This window comes from Hylaeus volcanicus, unplaced genomic scaffold (assembly GCF_026283585.1).
Source record: "Hylaeus volcanicus isolate JK05 unplaced genomic scaffold, UHH_iyHylVolc1.0_haploid 12237, whole genome shotgun sequence".
NCBI lineage: Eukaryota > Metazoa > Arthropoda > Insecta > Hymenoptera > Colletidae > Hylaeus > Hylaeus volcanicus.
In genome coordinates this window covers 897697-919561 of record NW_026533172.1, presented here as the reverse complement: position 1 = coordinate 919561, position 21865 = coordinate 897697, and the positions used below count along the sequence as shown (strand labels likewise).

The window sequence follows — 21865 nt, the reverse complement described above, 5'->3', positions numbered from 1 at the left end:
ATATTTGCTTATGAAATTTAGTAAGCGTAAATTCACAAAAAATTTGATCTGTTCACTTTATAGAAAAACAACACAGCTATTTATTTGATTAATAGAATTGATTTTACACGTTTTAAATTAATAGTTTTAGAATATTAAAAATTTCTTTTGTCAAAACGTATTTTAATTCAAATACTAAATTTGTAATCGATTTTTTATATCAAAACTATTTTTTTTGCAAAGAATTGAAAAAATAGAAACAACTAGTCATATAAATCTTGTGTTATGTAAATTTTTAATAAACTAGCTTTAAAAGAAAAATGATACAAAAATTGGTGCTAATGAATAAAATATCAAATAACCTGGATTGAATCATTACAGAATTCGAGAAGACAATATATTCCGCTTAACAAGGGTTCATTTTTTATGCAATAGAATTCTTTAAAGCTAGTAAGAATTATTTTTAAATTTCTAATTATACTTTAGAGCAAAATGTAACTTCAATCAATATTTAAATGAATTAATTCTACGAATCCATGAAAACAAAATAAAAGTCTAATGTTTTTCTATTGAACGGCTTTTTCATAATTGAATTCCGGTAACTTCTTTGAAAAAAATAAATTAAAAAGATGTTTGGTTATAAGATATGTTTGATGTAGTCGTAAACTGAGTTGGTCCTGGATTACAAAATCTATCGATCAACATCCACTGAGATTATATACGAGAGAAATAAGTATTAATTATACGCAAAAAAGTTACAGTACCTCTTTTTCCGCGTGACGCAATGACATAAAGGTTGGTCCTTGTAGATCGATTTGTGATGGACCGAAAACAGGGGTTTTGCGTGATTCTAAATCAGCGCAAGGTTGCGATCTAATATTTTCTAAGCGGAGAAACGGTATTAAACTCATTTTCCAAGATGAAGGAAGACTTCTTATATTGCTAATTGAACATACGTATCCCGTAAGCTTAGACTCAATAGCAATACATGACAAGTATCCATAAGCAAGACCAACATGACAGTCAAACTCGGAAGGCATTGGAACAGTACCCTGATTACCAACAATATAACTTATAGGCGTGAAGGTCCCAGTATAACGATTCATATTTTTTCTTTTGAGAAGTTCACTTTCTACCAATGAACTTATAAGTAACTCAATAGAAAGCTCAGAAACAATAACCTTTTTGTTGCTTATAAGCTCTTCATGGAAAAACAAAGGGAAATAACTAAGTAATTGAATCGACGATTTAGAGAAAAACGACGTTTCAGAAAAGTTTAGTAAGTTGCTTCCATATTTTGATTTAAAGTACGTTTTTATTTGAGTAAATTGTTCAACAGTTAATTCTTTCAAAAACGCATTGACATCTGAAATTAGTTGGGAAAGCTCAGGAATTTGATTGAACAATGCATCGGAAAATAACATAACACCAAAATTCTTTTTTTGCTCAGCACGGTAAACAACTGCATCTGTTACATCCCCAATTATACTAGCAAAGGCTTGTGGTTTAGAACTATACTTTTCCCCAACTATACTTAAATTTAAGTGCGTTTCAAAGGCAACATCGACAACACTAAAAGAAGTGGTGTGACCCATTAAACGTACTATATACCAATATTTTTTGGCTGATGCTGCATCGGTCAAAATATTTCCCAAGATAGAACTATAACACTTACAGGCAGAATTGTATCCAACACAGGCCTCTATACCTGTCTGCAATAAACTGTTTTCATAAGATGCTGGAACAGCAACTACTAAAGTACTACACTGATGCTCTAACAAGTACTCTGCAATTATAGCCGCACTAGTGATGGCTGTATGATCTCCTATAAAAACAAGACCATTCAATTTAAGATTAAGACATGTCTTTAATACTTCTTCTAATTGCTTGGATTCGTTCAAACAAGAATCGTATTCTACTGACGTTCCTAACATTTCAAATCCTGCATAGTTTTGAAACAAAGCTAAGTCGCTTTGAGTAATTTCTACATATATCTTATTCACTAAACCGTAACTTCCTTTAAAGCCAATCAATGAGAAATTTTCACAAGGTAAAACTACACTGCTAGTTGTCGACGTTCGCTGTATCAGCTGCAGTCTTCGGAACAATCCATGCAAAACATTAGATGTTCCTGTAACAGGGTTACCAATATGTACAACCCCTACACGTAAAGCTCCTATAACAGATTTAACTTCCTCAGCAACTTCAGTTTCTTTAGGTAATGCAACAACCTCATAGTGACACATTCCATGCTGTTGTGACTGTATTGGGAAAGCTTCAAAAATCATTCTGTTATCCGACGTTTTCTGACTAGTATCACATAAATTGTGAACTGCTTTTGTTTTAAGATTAGTCAGAATAGAAGGTACGCTAATTGTTGCGACAACCCGTTGTTTAGCCAGAGGTGACAAGCCAGAAAATGTTTTTAAAGCATTGCATTGTGCTGATATATTTTCTTTTGTTGACGGAAGTAAGTCTTCGTATTTCGGTGGTATGATTGTATAATTTAAAGTCAGATTAGGTGAGTTTTCGTACTGAATCGGTCCAGGATGGCGATAGAAATCACCCCACTTCCATGCCTCCCTAACAGAAATAAAAAGCCCAAATAAAGGCTTATTGACTTCAACAAGGTATTTTTTAATAACTGGAACGAGTTCACCGTGGCGCTTCTCTATAGTCATCATCCATTGAAGTGGACAACCGGCAGCTACCCATTCCTGTGGCGGTAAATGCAATTTTTGAACTACCGCCATGTAACCTGTCAGTTTGTATGTAAGAAGAACTCCGGCTGTATGGCCTAATGCGTAGCAGTATGTTGCATCAAACAATGTTGGTAATGCACATCGTCCCTCATATCTGAAAGTATAACACATACATAAGTGTCCAAATTGATAAATTTAACAAATATACCCGAAAAAATAGCCTTTCATAGGTATAGCAGTACCAACATTTTCAGCCTTCATTTTGCTTTGTACCATCATAATAAGCAAGGATTCTGTGGCAATACGTGAAACTTGAACATTTCCGTGCGCGTCTCTATCTAAAAGTAGTTGATTTTGAATACAATCTGGTATACTTTTGAAAACTCTTTGGCTGTTTTCGGAAAGTTTTTCAAACTGAAATTCCGTGCGTGCCAGTATGTCATTAATTTCTTGAATAAGTATTCCAATTTCTGGTATAAATTCAATCAAACCTTCGGGAAGCAAAATAATTCCAAAATGTTTATTCTCCTTTTCTCTTCTTAAAATAAGATCCGTGATTTCATCAACTAACGATTGCAACGAACGTTGGTCTTTTGAAACTTCTTCGCCAATGAAACAAAGGTTTGGTCGTGTTTGTAAAGCACACTCTAAGGTTATGTTGGACGCTGATCGACCCATTAAACGAATAAACATATAACCTTTTTGAGTAGATAAAACATGGCTTGATAAATTGCCAATCAAGTCCGAGTAGGTTTTGACGGCAGTATCAAATCCAAAAGATGTTTCAACAAATTTGTTTTTAAGATCACCATCAATAGTTTTAGGACAACCGATGACACAAATGGATGATCCTTTTTGTTTAAAAAATTCCGCTAAAATTGCAGCATTGGTGTTAGAGTCATCTCCACCTATTATAACAACACCATCAAGCGAAAGACTTGTGCAAACTTTTAAGGCATCTTCTTTCTGCTGATCTGTATGAATTTTATGACGACCAGAGCAAATCATATCAAAACCCCCTTGGTTTCTATATTGCTCAACTTTATCGGATGTAAGTTCTATATAATTTCCTAAATATATACCTTGAGGGCCATCAAGAAAGCCAAATAATTTGGAGTTTGGGTTCAATTTCTTCACATAATCAAACAACCCCACAATAACATTATGTCCCCCAGCAGCTTGTCCACCACTCAGTACAACACCAACACGCAAACATGATAATTTTGAATCCGTATTTACTGAATTTTTAACATCGGATTCAAGGAAAAGATAGTTTTGGTTAGAAGTTTGGGGAAACAATTGTTTGAGAACCTCAGATTCCGAATAGGATCCCAGGGGTTCTACAGAAGTGTCAGGAACTGGGCGTAGTGGAGAGTTGAAAACTCGCGGTAAAACGGGTTGCCATCTCAAGCGATTTTCTTGTAACTTACTTCTGGCTGATAAAAAATCTTTGCAACAGCCGGCCATAATGTCCTTCTCCATATTACAATACGATTAATTGCCACAAATGCTAATTTAGTAAAAAAATTAATTGGTTTACTACACGTGAAATTGAGTTAAATAAAACAATGAAATTAAAAAAGTCAAAACAGGTACTTTCGTAGATTATGACAGTAAGTAAATTTACAGGTAGTTGGTGTAAAAAAACAAAATGTAAGAAAATGGTTTAAAAGCTGACGTTCAGTCGAATATACGCTGAGGTCAATCACAGCGTGTCCCATACTGTTGGCTTCTGAATTCGGGGCAGAGTAAAGACAAATTGATAAACATTATTTACAGGATCGACCATCTAGATTGCGACAATATTGATAGACAAGCTCTAAAAGTTTTCATTTGTTTTTCATCTCTTTTATTACTGAAGTAGATTTCGTATCAAGGCGTAAGTATACCAAATTTGTCAATCCTCCTTGCTTATGTTTGATTTTATTCAAATGGGCATCACTAAAGCTGCGGTTTATTAATTTGTAATAATCTTTTCTATTACTATGTTCTGTAAGACAAATGAGTACGTTTTTTCTTAGTTGACTAATGAATTCAGCTTTACCATAACTTATGCCGAAGCATGGTTTTCTTTCCAAGCACTTTCTTTTCGAAAAATGTAATTATTAGTTAAAAGTAAAAAAAATAATATGCTTTTAGTGTATTTTAGTACATATGGCGTACAATTTCGTATTCAGATAGAAATGTGTTTTAATATGTTGTTGTAATCTTCAATATCACAATATGATAGAATTACATTATTACATTAAGATGTTTTACGATACTTAGTTTTTTTCGCTGTAGAGTTTTTTGTTTAAAATTAATGTGATTCCATAGGTTACACATCCTGCTTTGTAAATTTTGTTCCGCACATTCAATAAGTTCATGAAAGGGCGAACGCATCTCAAAGCAATCTTGTTTTCTTAGTTGTCAATTTTTAAATACAAATTTTAACGTAATTTTTTTTCTTATTTTAAAAAATTATCAGACAGGTATTTACAGTGCTTCGTCAATTGTTTAATGTCGCCATTAATTTTTTACTGAAAATTTTCTTTTTTAAATAAATTTTCATTTCAAATAAAAAAAAAAATTTGGCCAGCGATATTTTTTTATAAAACAATCTATTATAACATGCTTCCAGTTATTAAAACATCATTCAAATCTCAACGTTACGGCTTACAACTATTCACCAGCAAGTTGGTATAATGCTTTAGTGTTTTTGTAAACATTACATACAGAATATTTTTTATCTAAAAATTAAAGTTCGTTGCTGAATAATTTATGATTAGGTCGAAATAGACGTGTTCAACGGCATATTTTTATTTTTGTAATACCTATATTATGTTATATAAAAAATTAATTATTGATAGTAGCAACTAATCAAAAATATGTTTAAGATTTATTATAAAATACATCAATAATAATTTTATAAAGCGTCAAGAAAGATTTATTGAATTGTATTTTTTGTGAAAGTCATCTGGCAAAAAGAGAAAGTCTTTTAAAATAAGCGTAAAAGATTTAATCTCCATGTAAGAAAAATAGGGATAAATTTTAGTGTAATACTTTACAGAAAACATTTTATTAATTAGTTATTTTTGCACAAATTGTGGGATTTAAAATAGCTTTTTTGCTTTTATATTTTTTTTAATTGGATAAAGATTTTGTTTCCTTTTTATTTCCTATTATTTGTATTAAATAAAAAAATTTATTTGTTTTTTCCACTTGTTTTTTAAATTTTAATCAAATATTTCTAATGCATGCTTGAATTTTTTTTTAATTTAAATTGAAACTTGTTAATCAAAATGTTTGTAATACATATTGTATTTGGTAGTGAAAGAAAACGCAAAGTTGTCTAAAGTATTATACACACAATTTAAGGTTGACAATACTATCCAGGCAATTAATTTTTTTTCCGCACATTAAAAGATCAAGAATTAGACAAGCAGAGAAAATAGACAAATACAGGATTTGTGAAGGTACGACTGTTTTGAAAAGGTGGCTCAAACTCATCAGTGATTTATGTTATAAAAACGGTCAAGACATTATCTCGTTTTAAGTTTTTTTTTAGTACGTTACAAATAATAATCTTTAATAACAATTTGCATAAAGAATTGTCTAACTTACCTGTGTTAATAATAAATGTAATGGTGTTTAAAATTATTTAGGTTCATGTAACATATATATTTATTCCTCTTCGCTATTAAAAATAACAAACTCTAATGTAGCCAATCTTAGTTTGTAAACCATAAAAAATTCGAATTATTTTATTTCAACAAACTAAATTTTCTTAATTAAAAAAAGAAGCTGTTCATTATTAAAGTTCTCTTCTTTTTCTTGCGTATTTTTTTTTTGTGAGTACAAATTGATCAGGTAATTGATCATCTTTTAAAGTGAAAAAAGGACAGTCACACGAAAATCGTGTCAGTGAATCGTATTGAAATTGTGTATATTAAAAAAAAAAATGATTGTGTCTTCTCAAAGAGCAAGCTTAAATAAAGGAGATCATTTTTTTACAGCATCACCCTTAAATCAACAAAGACTTTTAACGGTTTCAGAAAACTCTTCATGTCTTTCCGATATTTCAGAAAAATTAGATGATGATGAAAAAACGAATGCTCAGGACACTCGCGATCTTATGCTTGATATGATCTGGAGAGGAGATCCTTTGCAAACAACACATGACGATGCTAGTGGCTGTCTTAATTATTCTTCAAAGTCATGTTTTTTGAATAGAATTGGAGAATTCGATATGTGGTATAACATAAATGAAGCCCACACAAAAAATAAGCATACTTCGAATAACAACTCGGCATTGGACTTAGGCAGTCAATCTGACTTGCTACATTTAAATAATTTAGCAACTCCTATATGGTCTATGAAATCATGTCCGTCTTCCACTTCAAATAAAAAAAGAGCTTATAATAAAACTCATGAGGAAATGACGTGTGATAAATATCAATACTCGAACCCGTATGATAATTCATCTAATGAAACTGCAGTACCCTCATCGGTATTACCCAGTACAAATAATTTGATTACTGCCTCTTCCTTCGTTCATTGTCACGATAACCCCTCTAACGCAAAGTCGTTTTTAAAATTGGAGTCCATTCAAAGTAGGGTTTTTATTAGCTTTTACCTTTTTTTGAAATGGTTTTGGCTTTTAGAGCACGTTACTGATGAGGCTAAAAATTACCCGTCATCTTTACCTGTCGTGTCAAGCTATAAAAAATCAAAGACATGCATTGAATCAATGTCTTCGCATTCGAGTAATACTCTATCAACATCACAAGATTTGAGCTCTACAAGCGACAAAAAAATGTTAAGCTCTGTGGATTCTCAGGAACATTCAATTTCTGAAAGATATGATTCTTCAGTAAACTATTTTTTTGTACGTTGTTGTACTATATCCTTCTTATTATTCTATAAGCATTACTACTTTTTTACTCTCGTTCTTATCAGGAATGTTGGCTGGTTTCCCTTTCAAACAATGTGTTAGAACTTCAATTAAAATATTTAAAAGAAGGCAATGAAAAGCTTCGTCATCAAGTAAATTTGACTATTTTTTCACTAAAAATTTTTTTACTCACCTTGTCTTTTGTGTATTACAAGATCAAACAAATTAAGTCCGAGTCTTCATTTGCTTCATTTAAAAAAAATAATGACGTACTTGGGTACAAGGAAACAAATTGTAATTTGGAGAATGTTTCGCAGCAGGAAAAGGAACACGATTCTTCTTATTCAAACTCCCAAAATATGGAGGATGTAGTCGAACACAAAAGTGAAAATATCCCATTGACTTCACCGGCACGACGTGAAGAAATTAGTAAATTACCATTGAACAGCCAAAGTATAATAGTAAACGAACAAAAAAAACTTAATTTAACAAATCTAATTGAACAATATGTAAATTCATGTGATACGTCGGATTCGAAAGTTGAGACGGAAACAACTTTTTCTAAAATCATAATTGAAAACAATAGCGTTGAACTAGGCTCTAAGAATGAAATTGACTCAAAAAATCAACATTCAGATCTGTGTACACATCCTTCAAGACCAGCTTTCAGGGCTGAGTGTCATACTAAAGTCGAAGAGTCACCCTTGCAAAATTTTTCTACCCGCACATCTTGTGAACAAATTAATAAATCTGTTGACTCGATTTCACAACAAACAAAGGAAGACAAACTAGAAATGGAGTTTTATTCAAACAACAAACTAAATAATGCTTCATTTTATTCTGATGATAAGACCTATGATGATAGTGTGCAACGTTCTTTAAATTCAGATGGAACAATAATAGCGTGTAAAACTAAAACGATTTTTAATACTGAAACTAAAATGGATTTTTCGCCTTCACTACTGTTTTCTACGTCGAATAATACGAGTGATCCATCACTTGTATCAACCACATGTGAAGACTCTTTTTTTTCTGAAAAACGTTTAGAATCATCATTACTCACGGATACATTAAGTAATCCGTCACCTGTATTAAATAATCTACTGTCAAGATTTGTGTTATGTTCAAACGAGAAGACAAATTCATTTAATGCTAAAAGAATTACGGAAAAAAACGGTATGTTTTGTTGCTAGTAACTAAAAAAATATAATTTTTAGTTGAATATTTGTCAGTTACAGAAAGTGAATGTCTTGGAATTTTCGATAATTATCTACCTACAAATGGTCTTCATGACATGGCTAGTTACCCTGAATCAGAGTGTTCTAATACCTTGGAATGTTTCACTAATGGTCCCGGTACTTTTTATTAAAACATTAAGTTTTACCGTTAAATTAATGTTTTTTGTAGAATCGCCGAACGGAAATGATTTAATTGACTTTAATTTTGTCAATTTTTTACAGCGTGTTGCTTCGCCTTCCTCTGTATTAAATAAACATTTCAGTTTATCTTTAACAACGGATTTGTATTCAATGAATGATGAGACCGATACATTTCGTACGAATGACTCAGTTTTTCATTATCATGAAAACAATAGTGATAGTTCTTTGTCATCCATTAACAATTCGTGGAACTGTCCTTTATCATCGGAAGAGTTTGATCTTTCATCAAAAAGCGTCTCGAATATTACAACACCACTAAAACCATGGAATATGGACCAGTCTTTAAACTCTTTACTGTGTTGCGACTCAGATGATAATAAGATGGCATTATCCTTAGAAACGATTTCATATCAGCCGGAGAATAGACAAAAACGAATAGGACCCTCCTGTTTTAGACGCCCCAAAACTCCATCGCGGATAACAAATTTTAGTGACGGCTCAGTTCCAGTGCAATCATGTAGCGTGTCTCCAACAGGGTCATGTTTAAATTCAATGCCTCGTATGATTCCTATTCTGACGCCACCAACAGCAATGAATTCAACACGAGCAGTCTCTCCAAAACCATTATCGCAGTCACACGGTTTAACAAATGACTGTGAAATATCATCGGATATAGTTGATTCTACTGTTAAACTACCTTTCTGTAGTATTAATAAAAACCAACGTTCCACTTTTTCCATTCAGGATGCAATGATATCTCCACCTGTCATTTCAAACTCGTTTTTGGAATCTCCTAGGAGCGATCCGTCATGTCCAAGGTCGGATACTGTCAAATTACCTCCTTATTTCTGTACTGACACACAAGACTCTCATATGCAACATTGCCTTGTACATCCCTCGTCCTCACGTGTAAAACTTCCCACATCTTCTTCTCTTGTTGTGTTGAGTTACCCACCACAAGAACCTTTCGAAGTACCAACTGTTGACAGAACTAATTATGACGCAGCCGTGTCAAAACCGACTACAAATTCAAGAACTTCCACGGCAATCTCTCCTGGTCAAGTGATCTCAAGTGATCAGGATGAATTACAGTCGCTTCCTGGCGTCAGCTATGACAAAATGATTTCGTGGAACGACAGTCATATGAAGCTGAGTGAATCGAGTTTTTTTTCAAAAACTGAACCATTTGAATTCTCATCCAACAGCCACACCAGATGGCCTTTAAGCCAATCAAATTTGACGGGTTTCAGTAATTCTGTTGTAGCGTCAAATAAAACACATTCGGAATCAACTTTAAGATTGTCTTACCAGAATAAACTAAGGAATTACAATGGAATGACATCCAATGATTTATTATCTTTTGAGTCTGTGAATAAAAATCCTTTGATACATCAGATTCATTAATTGGGTCTTTATGGATAATTATTCTTAAAATATGATCTATGCTATTGTTGCTTCCACTTCTTGGTATGGTGAAGATCTTTATTACTAGAGGCGAACATAATGGTGATCACGTTTTCGTAACAATTTTTTTCTTGAATTTTTAAAATTTCATTCAAAAAGTGTGAAAAAGTTATTTTCAATGCTCTTGTTCAAAAATGTTTTTTCATGTTAGCTAAATAACGATGCTGATGATAGTGCCATGAGTATCAAGGTGTAGTACAGGTTTTTTTAGGTTTCATTTAATAATTGTTTTCGTAACTTAAAAAGAATAGTTTTGATTGAAGGTATTAAACGTTTACCAATACAGATTGGCATATTTGTAATGCTAACCAGTTTTAAGCATCAATGTAGACACTTGCTAAATATTTTTGTTACCAATTCGTGCATTTTAAAAAAAATTCCGCTGATCTTTTCAAACAATCAGTGTTGTTCTTCTTGTATAGACTCTACAAAAACTTTAAAATTATGACTTTTTCAATCGATAAGTAATTGTTCACAACGATTATTCGCACTATAAGACTCATACTTCAAACAAAAAAAAAATGGAGAGCGTCTCCGTATTTGGTATTGTAGTATATTTTTTTTTTAATAGGTATGCTTATTGATAATTTCATTTTCACTAGAAATACCAAATTAAAAAATATAAAATGATTGTAATTATAAAAAAAATTACTTTCACCTGAAGAAGTTACAGAATGAAGCATCGTTTCGAAACTCACCATTTGGCTTCACCGCTTATTCTTAGAGGAGAACTGAATGAAACAGAGGGATTGGCCCTTGCCAAACCCACGCATTACTAGGATCACCCAAAGTATAAACTGTTACAGCATGAGCCATCCCTTAGAAGCTTAAAATTCGGCTTAATGGCCTACCCCTTAAGAGGAACAATAAAATGAAACAGAAAGTTTTGTGGTTGCTTAACCGACTCATCAGTTTAAAGGTTGTCACCAGTCTGGGATCTCCAGTCTGTTTCCGATAGTGGTACAAACCTACCTTTCTTTTAGTTTACGTCAGAAACACCTATGCCCGAAATAAGCATTAAATGGCACTGACGGCTTAGTAGTTGCTGAAGTGACTTTTTACATGGAGAAAATTCAAAAAAAATGTTAACCAACGCGAGAAAGGTTATTATAAGGGATTTAAATGATATTATGCTTGAACATTTTTGTTGATAAAAAAAATCGTTTACTGAACAAGGTTTTATTGATTAAATTCAGTAATAACGCATACTTTCATAAACTTTCTGTCAAACGGCGGTTCTATTTATATTCAACAAACTACAAAACCTTTAGTTGTGAATGTCTACAAAAATTCTATTTTTACTTTTTTTTTTCAAAGATTTTTCTTTCTTTAGAAGGTTTCTCGTTTTCGAGGTCTTACAATTAGCAGTGAAGAATGGAAAATACAAAGATTAGAAAAGAAAACCGACATGAAACGAATGTCAACAAATTAAAAATTGATTTAAAAATTTTTTCCATTACTTTTATAAGCTTTTCTAATTTTTTATATTGATACTTTTTTAATAATAAAAGAAAAAGAATATGTTTTTAATTGTTATTGTAATCAGAGTTAGTTGATGCTTTTCAGTTAAACGTCCCAACTTCAAGTACAGAATCAGGAATCAATCAAACGCTTTACTATATGTAGAGTAAAAAAAGATAAATTTCAGTTAAAGCTTTATGTTTGGCAAGTACTCATATACTCAATTCTAGTTTAAGGTTTTGTGTATTTTCTTTGAAACTACGTTAAGAAATGTCAATCAGGTTAATGATTCCAGGAGATTTATTAAAATTAAATGATACTAACCTGGATAGTTTAACAGAAAATTTTACCCCTGACTTTTATATGGAGTATTTGCTACTGTATTCAGATTTTTGCTACACGGTGGAATGTGAGGATGGATCCATTGCGGGATATTTACTAGGAAAACCTCAAGATGTCTCCAAGATAAGATATGGTCATGTTACCGCTATTTCAGTAGCACCACAGTTTCGTCATGGCACTTTAGCAAAACAATTAATGACGAAATTTCACGATGTATGTAAATGCTACGATTGCAAATATACAGATTTATTTGTAAGAAAATCCAATACAAATGCTGTGTGTTTTTACAAAAAACTTGGCTATACAGTCCATCGTTGTATTGCCAACTATTATACTGGCCCTCATCCAGAAGATGCGTTAGAAATGCAAAGGGAAATATTTCAAGAAAATCATTTAATGTAATGATAAGGAAACTTTAGGAACTTATCATAGAACGCTTTGCGTTGTGTGCTGCATTTCACGAGAGTTCAAAACCTCAAACTTTTACAATGCACTGAACCGTATGCTAAAATTTTCTAGTTTTTTTAATAATGTATGTTAACCTTTGAAAAAAATTACAATGATTTGTAAATTGTGTTACTGCCACTTTAAATAGCACATTATGAAGCAAAAGTTCATTTTTAATTGGATTGTTCACAATTTTCATTATAAATCATAGAATTTATTCTTTTTTTCTAACAATGACATTATTCTTTTAGTCTTTGTTTTTGTTTTCAAGGGTCATCATGGACACCATAGGTTCATGAAACCTTTGTCATGTTATCGATGCAAAGTCAAAATTCGTTTACAGTTTTCTGAGTAAAACTCCAAGAATTGATTGTTACTATTATTTTGTAAACGAAACATAATGTGTTTAAAGGTTTTCTCTGACATAACCCAATTTCGCTTTTCCTCAAATTGGATGACACTTTATAAAAGAGAGAAACAATATGTTGTATCGATGTTTTACCAATTAAAGTACTGAATGACTTACATTGTAACGATACGTTTTTTTTCAGCTGTTATCTGTTTTACATTAAAGATAATTAGGAAAATTTTCATTAATCAAATTTTAAACCGTTTGTCTTTCTTTTGTGTTTTAAAAAAAATATATTTAATTCCATTTATTTGACTCCTTTGATTTTGTATAAAAAATAATACGAAATTCTGAAACATAATAAATTTAGCATTAAGCAAAAACTGGTAGGTTCCACCGTGTTTGAAAGCTATTACAAAGCATGAAATTAATGTTTTAATTCATTTGTAATTACGACTTTGGTGGAAATGGATTGTGAAAAAAGTCAATGATTTTTTTTGCAATTGAAGGATATTTTGTTTAAGCTTGTTTAAAACTCATGTATGAGACGTAATGACTTTCATTTGTTTTCAGGTGGACAAAAACTTGACGAGATTTTTTTTTTATCATTTCTTTCGCTAGCATCACTACAGAAAAACATATATATATGATAGAATACAGCGGGACTGTGATTTTTTATGTCTGATAACTTGAAATGGTTACTGTAAATGTTTGATTGTTTTTTATTTAATTATTTGCGTTAACGTTAATTTTTTTTAAAATGTTTTCAAACTGGTTTTATTTGTTGACAAAAGGAAAACACAGTAAATATATATGAATAAAATATTGTCTGCCTTATTAAGCGCACACACACAAACAAACGCATATTATCTGCAGAAATTGTGTCACACAACTCGTACATATGACTACAACTGGCCCAGTTGAACCGATGTATAATAAAAGTTTTACTTTACTATCTTAAAATATGAAACAAAGCATTTCTGATTATTGTTGCAATTATTTTTAAAATTGTTTATTTTTTCAAATAATTATTTATTATAAAAAAACACAGAATTTTAAAAAGTTATGGAATGGGCATTTTTTCAAAGGTTTGTTATTAAAAGAATGTAAACGAAAATTACAGTTGGTTAAACGAATATGTAGGTAACAGATGTTTATGAGGATATATGGCGGGCTATTATTCGACCACCTCGAGATATTTATACCGTAAGAAGATTTGTTGCTATTCAGAAATCCAATACAACTGTTATTCAATTGGTACTTGCGGATTTTTTAATAGACTGAACAGCTTGGTTCACCTTGTTTCACATATAAAGGATCGCGCTATTTCCGTCGAGGTAGGCAAAAAATGAAAAAGATTTACATGCATTGAAAATGTTTTTCTTGAAATAGATTTTACCGTATTAAATGAAAGAGGTCATTTGTTGCAATGTAGTCATTTTGAACACATTCAAAGGTTTGAGATATGCTTTCTTAAAACCATCTACAATTGTTTGTTTTTCTGTAGTACTGGTAAATACTTCCCGCAGTCAATGCCATGTGTGATTTATCTTCACGGAAATTGTTCTTCTCGATTAGAAGCAATTCAATGTGGTATTTTAAGAGTACTTCTACCACTAGACATATCAGTCGCATGTTTTGATTTCTCGGGTTCGGGTTTATCTGAAGGTACTTGAGCACATTTTATTTACGCGTTTCCATTGTTAAAAAAAAAGGAGAATTCGTTAGCCTAGGATTTTACGAAAAAAATGATTTGGAATGTGTTATACGTGATTTGAGAAATACTGGGCGAGTGTCGATGATCGCTTTATGGGGTCGTTCTATGGGTGCAGGTACTGTTTTTCGTTGGACTTGTTCTCTAGAAAAATTCATAATGTTGCAATTTCAGTCACAGCATCTCTACTTGCCCATGAAGATCCATGTATTGCTGCATTGATTTTAGACTCACCTTTTTCTTCTTTACGGTAAGCTACTTGAAATAAACTTTTATCAAATCGTTTTTTATTATTTTGAAAATTTTTTTTTAAAAAGGTGTTTAGCGGAAGAATTAGCTCACGATTTTTTGGGTTGGAAAGTACCAAAGTTTATTTTACGACCTGCATTGAATATTGTAAGTAGAAAATATAACTCATTTTTTTATTATCTTTACTCGTGTCTCCTGTAATGTTGCTTCAGATTCGAAGCACTGTTTTTACTCGAGCTGCTGTAGGGTATTTATAATTTATGTGATTATTCCTTACTACCATTATAGTTTAACCTAGATGACGTTGAACCTATCCGTCATTGTGAAATGTCATTCATACCAGGTTGAATATGTTAAAGTCTTATCCACTTTATTTGACTCTCCTCTTTTTTAGCACTATTCATTGCAGCGAAAAATGATAACTTTGTTCGACCACACCATGCCGAAAGTATGCATCGGGTTAGTTAAAAAGATATCAATTTTTTATCTAAATGCAATTTCATTTTGTTTCTAGGTTTATGGCGGTGACAAGGTAAAAAATGTATCTAAGACTCTACTAACAGTGTTACATCATGTTTTCATCTATAAAAGCATTTCTTAATAATCTTTTTTAAAGAAAAAAAATGTGATACAGCGTTTATCTTTGTATCTTAATTCACTGATTCTATTCACGATTTTCTATATGATTGTTTCATTGAAATAGAAACTTCACTGCCCATTTTTAACCTTAATGTCATTAACATTAAATTTTTTGCCACTTTTCCTAATTTTTTTTTTTATATGTATTATTTTCTTGTTAGAATCTGGTTTTAGTTGAAGGAAATCATAATACAATGAGACCCGAATTTCTTTTCAATTCGATATGTTTTTTTTTATCATTATGTTTTAAAGTACGTTAATATAAGTGAATCATTCAAAGTCTTTTTATGTTATAGACAAATATGTCCCCCCTTCCATTGCATTCAATATATGATAATAATATTCATCATAAATATCTCAAATGTGCGAGTAATAATAATACAACATTTTTGAAGGAAAATAAATTGAACCGATTGGAAAAATATAAACATCAAGTAGAAAAAACAAATTCCATGCTGGATAAAAAAGGTAGAAAATAAAAAGATTTTAGAAAGTGAATGTTTGAATGATTAAGGAGTGTTATAGAAAAAAGTAAAAATAGGAAAAGAATCTTTTAGCGTTTGAAAAAGAAATTGTGTTTACTTTTCTTAGATAAGGAAGCTTCGTCTATGGAACCCAATTTAACAAAAAATAATAATTTTTCTTCAATAACTTCAAATACACTAGAACACTTTTGTGAAGTGGAAAAAAAAAAAAATATGACTCCAATTAAAATGACTGATCGTAATTCTTTAACTCCTAGATCATTGCCCTATAATATCAGTGATAATGCTTCCTTAACAAGTAATATGATTTCTGTGAAACTTCATAATAGAAATGAATTTAAATATAATTATTGTATTAACAGTGATAAAAAATGAAAGAAATAATTTCAATTCTCTATTTTTAAGCGGAAAAACATGTACCAACATTTCAAAATGGATAACTGATACGCTCAATATGACAACTCCGGATGTTGAACCAACTTTTTGTGCTTTAAAGGAACATACATCCCATTAATTTTTTTAAAAATATTTCGCGATTTTTTTTATTGAGTATCATATAAATTTATAGAATCATCTAATGTTGATATACAATCTGGAATTTTCAGATGCAAAAGCCTGTGTTGTTCAATAAAATAGTGTTTTGAATCTTTTTTAAGATAACCCTTTTTTTGTTTTTGTTTGAATTATTGCTTATAAAAGCAATAATGTTTTTTATAACTTTGACAATTTTTTTAATAATTTTTTTATTAGTTAATTTTTGCGAAACAAATGTAGAAGAAGAAAAAAAATAGTTCGATTAACGACTTGATGGAAACAGACTATATCACCCAGGAATAGAGGTAATATTGTGTACGTGGTCGTATAAGTCATACGTTGTTAGGTGTCTAAAAAAGATCAAATGAATTATAATAAGATTCTTATAAATTCTTACTCTCCATGAGATATTTGATCAGAAACCTTTTGACACGCTCCTTTTTCTATGTCGACACTGGTTGTTGTTGAATTTTTTACCTGAAAAGCAAAACATCATTCTCTTTTTGACATAAATTTTTATAATACCATGAATAAGCAAGATTTTAATGAATGTAAATTTTGAGTATCAACCTAAAGGTGAAAGGATGATAACAAAGTGTCATTGATTATTGAATGAAACATACCATTAAAATGATTGGATTTTTAATACCTTTAAATACAAGTTGAGATATAATTGTGTTTTGCCAAGGCAGTAAACGCAGGGAATTATCTTCATTACTGAAATACATTCCGATAATGGTTAGGTTATTTTGGCGTCCTATTTTTTCAGCCTTTAAAAAAAAAATTAAAAGGGAATAACATTAAGAGACATACAGCAGAAAATCCCAACCCTAATAACGGGGTGTTTATAGTTTGGGAATGAAGTAAAGAGAAACTTAAAAAACAAATTGCTTTTGTTTCTTCAATTTGTCCTAGCAAAACTCCAACGACAGAAGTGAGAGGATTTTTGAATGTATGACACATCATTGAAGAATAAGCTTGTGTTTTAACAAAGACTGTGAGAGATGTATTGGATGATGTAGATTGTTCCATGGGGGCCAAGCACTTTTTATGAATACAAATGTGCGAAAATGTGTCCAAAAAAAATGTGACAGCAGCTGCAGACGCTGATGATGCTGTAACTACTAATCCTATTGTGTTCCTGACTTCTCTTATGGCCGGGTTCTTTATTTTTTTCTTTCTTTGTAACGGAAGTCTAATGTAAAACGTACCGTTTCTTTTAAAAATATGGCTACCAGTGAAAACATTTCGTTATCAAATTTACCAAAACAATTACAGGTATAACCCTTATCTCGAGTGTAGTTTAACGTTTCCATTCTTGTAGATTTTGGAAATAAAAATAGCTGATCTCCAAAATAAAATTTTAAAATCTTTCAATGCCTCTTTACCGGAATATTTAAACTATTGTTCGTCAATCAAAACCCTTTCTAGTGAGTATGAACAATTTCAAACGGATTTACACAAGCTACAAACGGGTTACCTAATATATCAGGTCATTAGTAGTATACAATAAAAAGATCGACATGTCGATTTCAGTAAAATTTTGCTAACTGGTTAGGCTAATGAAAATGCAACAACTGTTTGGGAAACTCGTTTAATGTTACCTAAGCTCAAAAATCTTGATCATATTACGAAAATAGTACATGGCGCGTTAAAGGTAGAATACAAGTTGATTACTAATAAACAAAAATCAATCGTACTTGTGTTGTTGTCGTCGTTGTTGTAGATGCATAGCTTGTTTCACCAATTCGATAACGCTATGAGAAATGATCAACCCGATATTGCCTCAGATTATTTGAAAAAAGCAGACGAACTATTGGAAACAATGCAATGCGATTTAAACGAATCTGAGCATCTTTTGAAAGAAATTCAACAAGAAACTTCAAGTACTTTTGTTTTTCTTACTTTATAAAGCGTTAACAATTTTAACGTTTACAATTTTTTTTACAAATAATTTTAGACGTGTGTTCAACGAAAAAAATGGGAGAAGAAGACCATCTTTGTCTTATACATCATTTAAGAGTACAAATACTTTTTTACTGTTTCAGTCTATATTTTTTCTTTGTTTTCTATGTAGTCCCAATTGTTTTCAAAGAAAAGCCAATTAACCTCATTTGTTAGTTCGCGTCTCGATCAATTTATAAGAATTTACCCTCACAATATTGAAGTAACGTTGTCCCCTAATTCTCAGGGTATGTTTATTTCACATTAATCGGGGTCTATGTTATCTACAAAATGGCTTAATTGAAAGATTTTTCAATACCATCCTTGACATTAGAGCAAGTATGGCACGCAGCTAAACGTATTGGGTTTCATGTATGGAAAGCAATGGTTCTGACTGAATTGTTGTAATATTTTTCTGAAACATTTAAAGGAATCAAAATTAATAAATCTTATAACATCGTTGATAGAAGATATTATTGATCCCGTTTCCACTTCTATTTTAAAATTATCTGATAATAAAAGCATCATATGCAATGTACTTTTATCGTCGAAATTGAATGAAATATTTTGATGAAACTACAAATGATTTTATAGACTGTTATAACTGGAGACGTTTCTTCTTCTGATGTGAAACCCATTGAAACGGATAAAAGCAATATTCTCAAGGATTGTACTAAATTACCTTGTCCACCGTGTAGTCTTCCATCAACCGCATTATGGACTTGTATGGAATGTCCTTTAGTTCAACCTTTACAACGCGATACAAGTTTAAAAATGAATTTATTAGCTGATAATCTGGAATTATTTTTTGAATTTGTTGCAAAGTATTTTTTTCCTGGAGTAAGTCAAAACGTTATACAACTTTCATGATTTGTAACAGTGTAATTGTAGCATCCTGACATGTTAGAATTATTTGGAGAAACATTATGGCCAGAATTCACTAGTTTTTTAAAAACATTGGTAGCTGGATTAAATGTTCCTTCAACCACACTTGATCGCTTACGAGATTTTGAGACGAAGCTTAAAGGATTACGTAGGTTTGATTATTCAACTGATTATTGTTTCATGAAATTGTGGATTTTTTTAAAACGACCTTGTTTTTCTATATTATTGATCCGTTTTTCTTCCTCTCAAGACGTTCTCTCTTTTAAAGAAAATACCTTAAGTCTCTTTTGTAGACAGTATGACCACTTAATCTTCAGTGAACGTCGGACACGTGTATGTTATATAATTCCTTACAACAAACCGTATTTAACATCTAAATGGTTTGATTAGATGCTGTCAGATATTCGTGAATTGTGTACAACTATGGATCCTGCGGTGACTGCTGTTGGTCATGATGGAAGTCATGGTACTCTGTGTTTTTTTTTTCAACTAGAAAAATTTATCATTTGTTGAACCACATTTTAGATGTTCTTTTAAAAAATATGCAAGCAACAATTGAACTTTTAAAAGCGGATACTAATTCAAATGTTAATTTGATTGAGTCCTTAGAAGCAAGCCCTTTAGTTTTACCCAAATGTCACGTAAGAAACAATCTGCTACGTTTGCTAGTAACATGAAAAAAAATTATATTATTGAAAAAAAAAAAAAGCAGTGTGCGTTTTCTTTTGTATTCATCTGTAGCTTTTTCTTTTCTATTACTTATTGTAGAACGCTCTAGTGAGATATTTGTGAATACATTTACTGAGAGTTGCGCATTCTAAAATAGTAAACTGTTTTTTTAATTGAATACAGGTATCTACCGCTGCTTTTGAGACCGTCATGATGATTGATAATTTGTTAAAAGGTGTTCTTGAATCCATCAGTTTAAAGAAAATTGATGACAAGTTAGAAACATTAAATAAATGCGATTTGTGGAAGATTGTCAAACGGTTTTTTGTAGTCTTTTAACATGTACTATAGATACTGTTCGAGATGCAGTTTCTTTTTTTTTATTTCTACGATCAACCTTACATCATGTAACTTTGCTTGTTCTTTTTTAATTTTTAAAAGTGTTTAATCAATTTCGTTTTTAATAGGAACATTTATTAAAGGATACACAGTATGCGGCCGTTTTTTATTGCGACCTTCTATTTCTTTCAAGAAGAATGCTACTACTACTTCCAACAGTAGAAAAGCATATACCGCGTATTATTCAAGCTCGACAGTGTCAAGTGTCACTATTAGATTTGGTCCTAACAATTCGACCTATACAAGAGGAAGTATTTAATAATATGTTGGTAATCTTTTTTTTTTGTTTGTCAGAATAGTACGATTTATAACATTTTGTGACTTTCTCAGTTGTATCATCACAAAAAACTCGTTAAATTATGTGAAGGGATTCCGACATTGACAAGTTTATCATTAGATGAAGAATATATGACGGGTGAAGCGAAAATTGGAGGTTTGGTTTTTATAATGAATCAGATATTTGAATTGGATTAGTTTATTTATTTGGAAGAAATTATTCAGGAACTCAAGTTACTCCTAGCGTCATGGGTTGCTGTTTTACCAAATGATCTGGCAGCACGATCATTTGGTCGGCTATTAGATACTTTTTTAAGTATTTTTTTAGATCAAGTAGGTGAACTTATGTATCATTAGAAATTGTTTAAATTCCAGTATAACAGATAACTACTCAAACCAATAATAGTCAATTTTCAATAGAAGATTCAAACGCTTTGTCATTTTTACTGGCATCCAGTTGTGATCAATTAACAGCTGTTCTCACTACATTACAGAATATTGATCATCATACTAAGATGTGGTCCTCTTTCCTTTTATTTAAAGATTTGATAAATGCAGGTACTTTAAACACAAAGAGAAGACCAAAAACGTCATGTTAAACATGACGAATTCTATGTAAAACATTGTTAATTTTTGCAATCTCTGGTTATGCTCTATTTGTATAGATATGTCACAGTTTATTTCGGAAAAAAAAATTATTCGTCAAAAATTAACTATAAAACAGGTAGAATGAATGTTGCAGAACCTAAATATCAATCTCATTTCAGATTCAAACGGTTCTGGCAATTAATGTTTGTAAAACATCCACTTCCAAAGCTATACTCGATTCTCTTTTAAGTACCGATTAATTTTTTTTTTGAACGTCGCTTCAATCAATTGAAGGAACAACGTAACAGTTGAACACAATTATTTAGAACTTTTTACAAAGGAAACGGCATCTAGAAAAATTCCTCAATTGAATGTTTGTAGATCGGAAACGGTTTATTTTTTGTAACCTTGTAATTTATAAATAATTCAAGGCAAATGATAGTGAACAAAAATACCTAAAATACTATTTTAAAAAGTTATAACGACA

At 31.2% G+C, this 21865-nt stretch overlaps 5 protein-coding genes across 11 annotated transcripts; 3 read left to right on the top strand and 2 right to left on the bottom strand.

The window, feature by feature from the left end:
• Positions 1-243: 243 nt before the first annotated feature.
• Positions 244-4297, bottom strand: LOC128883814 (uncharacterized). The gene is made up of 3 exons (XM_054136562.1): positions 2890-4297; positions 744-2835; positions 244-687 (listed from the first exon to the last, which is right to left on the bottom strand). Exons 1-3 carry the CDS (start codon positions 4161-4163, stop codon positions 601-603), a joined length of 3453 nt encoding a protein of 1150 aa, XP_053992537.1. The 5' UTR covers positions 4164-4297; the 3' UTR covers positions 244-600.
• A 1695-nt stretch (positions 4298-5992) lies between these two features.
• On the top strand, positions 5993-10846 carry LOC128883674 (uncharacterized). Of its 3 annotated transcripts, none has more exons than XM_054136288.1 (6): positions 5993-7273; positions 7325-7548; positions 7620-7706; positions 7770-8730; positions 8793-8909; positions 8962-10846. In XM_054136288.1, exons 1-6 carry the CDS (start codon positions 6622-6624, stop codon positions 10335-10337), a joined length of 3417 nt encoding a protein of 1138 aa, XP_053992263.1. In that variant the 5' UTR covers positions 5993-6621; the 3' UTR covers positions 10338-10846. The 3 variants fall into 3 exon arrangements, with proteins under 3 accessions (XP_053992263.1, XP_053992261.1, XP_053992262.1); XM_054136286.1 differs by having other exon boundaries at positions 8772-8909; XM_054136287.1 differs by having other exon boundaries at positions 5994-7273; positions 8787-8909.
• Positions 10847-13897: 3051 nt separating this feature from the next.
• LOC128883672 (uncharacterized) lies at positions 13898-16786 on the top strand. 2 transcript variants are annotated; one of them, XM_054136280.1, is made up of 16 exons: positions 13898-14084; positions 14140-14202; positions 14276-14333; positions 14389-14452; positions 14504-14664; positions 14712-14828; positions 14885-14960; positions 15028-15106; positions 15172-15201; positions 15248-15302; positions 15354-15418; positions 15474-15491; positions 15760-15849; positions 15895-16066; positions 16190-16381; positions 16446-16785. In XM_054136280.1, exons 1-16 carry the CDS (start codon positions 14067-14069, stop codon positions 16595-16597), a joined length of 1410 nt encoding a protein of 469 aa, XP_053992255.1. In that variant the 5' UTR covers positions 13898-14066; the 3' UTR covers positions 16598-16785. The 2 variants fall into 2 exon arrangements, with proteins under 2 accessions (XP_053992255.1, XP_053992256.1); XM_054136281.1 differs by lacking the exons at positions 13898-14084; positions 14140-14202 and having other exon boundaries at positions 14504-14589; positions 14665-14828; positions 16446-16786.
• Positions 16787-16832: 46 nt separating this feature from the next.
• Positions 16833-17649, bottom strand: LOC128883673 (ER membrane protein complex subunit 8/9 homolog). Of its 4 annotated transcripts, none has more exons than XM_054136282.1 (5): positions 17431-17649; positions 17241-17387; positions 17143-17187; positions 17015-17094; positions 16833-16967 (listed from the first exon to the last, which is right to left on the bottom strand). In XM_054136282.1, exons 1-5 carry the CDS (start codon positions 17647-17649, stop codon positions 16907-16909), a joined length of 552 nt encoding a protein of 183 aa, XP_053992257.1. In that variant the 3' UTR covers positions 16833-16906. The 4 variants fall into 4 exon arrangements, with proteins under 4 accessions (XP_053992257.1, XP_053992260.1, XP_053992259.1 ...); XM_054136285.1 differs by having other exon boundaries at positions 17447-17576; XM_054136284.1 differs by having other exon boundaries at positions 17241-17374; positions 17431-17557.
• Positions 17650-17756: 107 nt separating this feature from the next.
• LOC128883671 (uncharacterized) lies at positions 17757-21865 on the top strand. Its single transcript, XM_054136278.1, has 20 exons — positions 17757-17895; positions 17942-18109; positions 18176-18274; positions 18344-18503; positions 18578-18639; positions 18695-18933; positions 18992-19096; positions 19156-19401; positions 19453-19594; positions 19697-19779; positions 19837-19912; positions 19972-20087; positions 20299-20390; positions 20447-20522; positions 20583-20783; positions 20845-20947; positions 21005-21123; positions 21174-21348; positions 21456-21514; positions 21558-21865. Exons 8-20 carry the CDS (start codon positions 19288-19290, stop codon positions 21636-21638), a joined length of 1437 nt encoding a protein of 478 aa, XP_053992253.1. The 5' UTR covers positions 17757-17895; positions 17942-18109; positions 18176-18274; positions 18344-18503; positions 18578-18639; positions 18695-18933; positions 18992-19096; positions 19156-19287; the 3' UTR covers positions 21639-21865.

What these genes read in the sequence shown, in the direction of transcription:
- LOC128883674 (XM_054136286.1), top strand. Translation starts at nt 6,622, where the DNA reads ATGATTGTGTCTTCTCAAAGAGCAAGCTTAAATAAAGGAGATCATTTT. An exon ending in CTTCAGTAAACTATTTTTTT is followed by an intron (nt 7,549 to 7,619) that starts GTACGTTGTTGT and finishes CGTTCTTATCAG; the next exon opens with GAATGTTGGCTGGTTTCCCT. An exon ending in ATGAAAAGCTTCGTCATCAA is followed by an intron (nt 7,707 to 7,769) that starts GTAAATTTGACT and finishes GTGTATTACAAG; the next exon opens with ATCAAACAAATTAAGTCCGA.
- LOC128883672 (XM_054136280.1), top strand. An exon ending in GGGTCGTTCTATGGGTGCAG is followed by an intron (nt 14,829 to 14,884) that starts GTACTGTTTTTC and finishes TTGCAATTTCAG; the next exon opens with TCACAGCATCTCTACTTGCC. An exon ending in TACGACCTGCATTGAATATT is followed by an intron (nt 15,107 to 15,171) that starts GTAAGTAGAAAA and finishes ATGTTGCTTCAG; the next exon opens with ATTCGAAGCACTGTTTTTAC.
- LOC128883814 (XM_054136562.1), bottom strand. Translation starts at nt 4,163, where the DNA reads ATGGAGAAGGACATTATGGCCGGCTGTTGCAAAGATTTTTTATCAGCC. An exon ending in ATGAAAGGCTATTTTTTCGG is followed by an intron (nt 2,836 to 2,889) that starts GTATATTTGTTA and finishes TTATACTTTCAG; the next exon opens with ATATGAGGGACGATGTGCAT. An exon ending in TGCGTCACGCGGAAAAAGAG is followed by an intron (nt 688 to 743) that starts GTACTGTAACTT and finishes ATATAATCTCAG; the next exon opens with TGGATGTTGATCGATAGATT.
- LOC128883673 (XM_054136282.1), bottom strand. Translation starts at nt 17,649, where the DNA reads ATGGAACAATCTACATCATCCAATACATCTCTCACAGTCTTTGTTAAA. An exon ending in AAAATCCAATCATTTTAATG is followed by an intron (nt 17,188 to 17,240) that starts GTATGTTTCATT and finishes TTTCACCTTTAG; the next exon opens with GTTGATACTCAAAATTTACA. An exon ending in GATCAAATATCTCATGGAGA is followed by an intron (nt 16,968 to 17,014) that starts GTAAGAATTTAT and finishes GATCTTTTTTAG; the next exon opens with ACACCTAACAACGTATGACT.
- LOC128883671 (XM_054136278.1), top strand. Translation starts at nt 19,288, where the DNA reads ATGGAATGTCCTTTAGTTCAACCTTTACAACGCGATACAAGTTTAAAA. An exon ending in TGGTCATGATGGAAGTCATG is followed by an intron (nt 19,913 to 19,971) that starts GTACTCTGTGTT and finishes ACCACATTTTAG; the next exon opens with ATGTTCTTTTAAAAAATATG. An exon ending in TTAAAGAAAATTGATGACAA is followed by an intron (nt 20,391 to 20,446) that starts GTTAGAAACATT and finishes GGTTTTTTGTAG; the next exon opens with TCTTTTAACATGTACTATAG.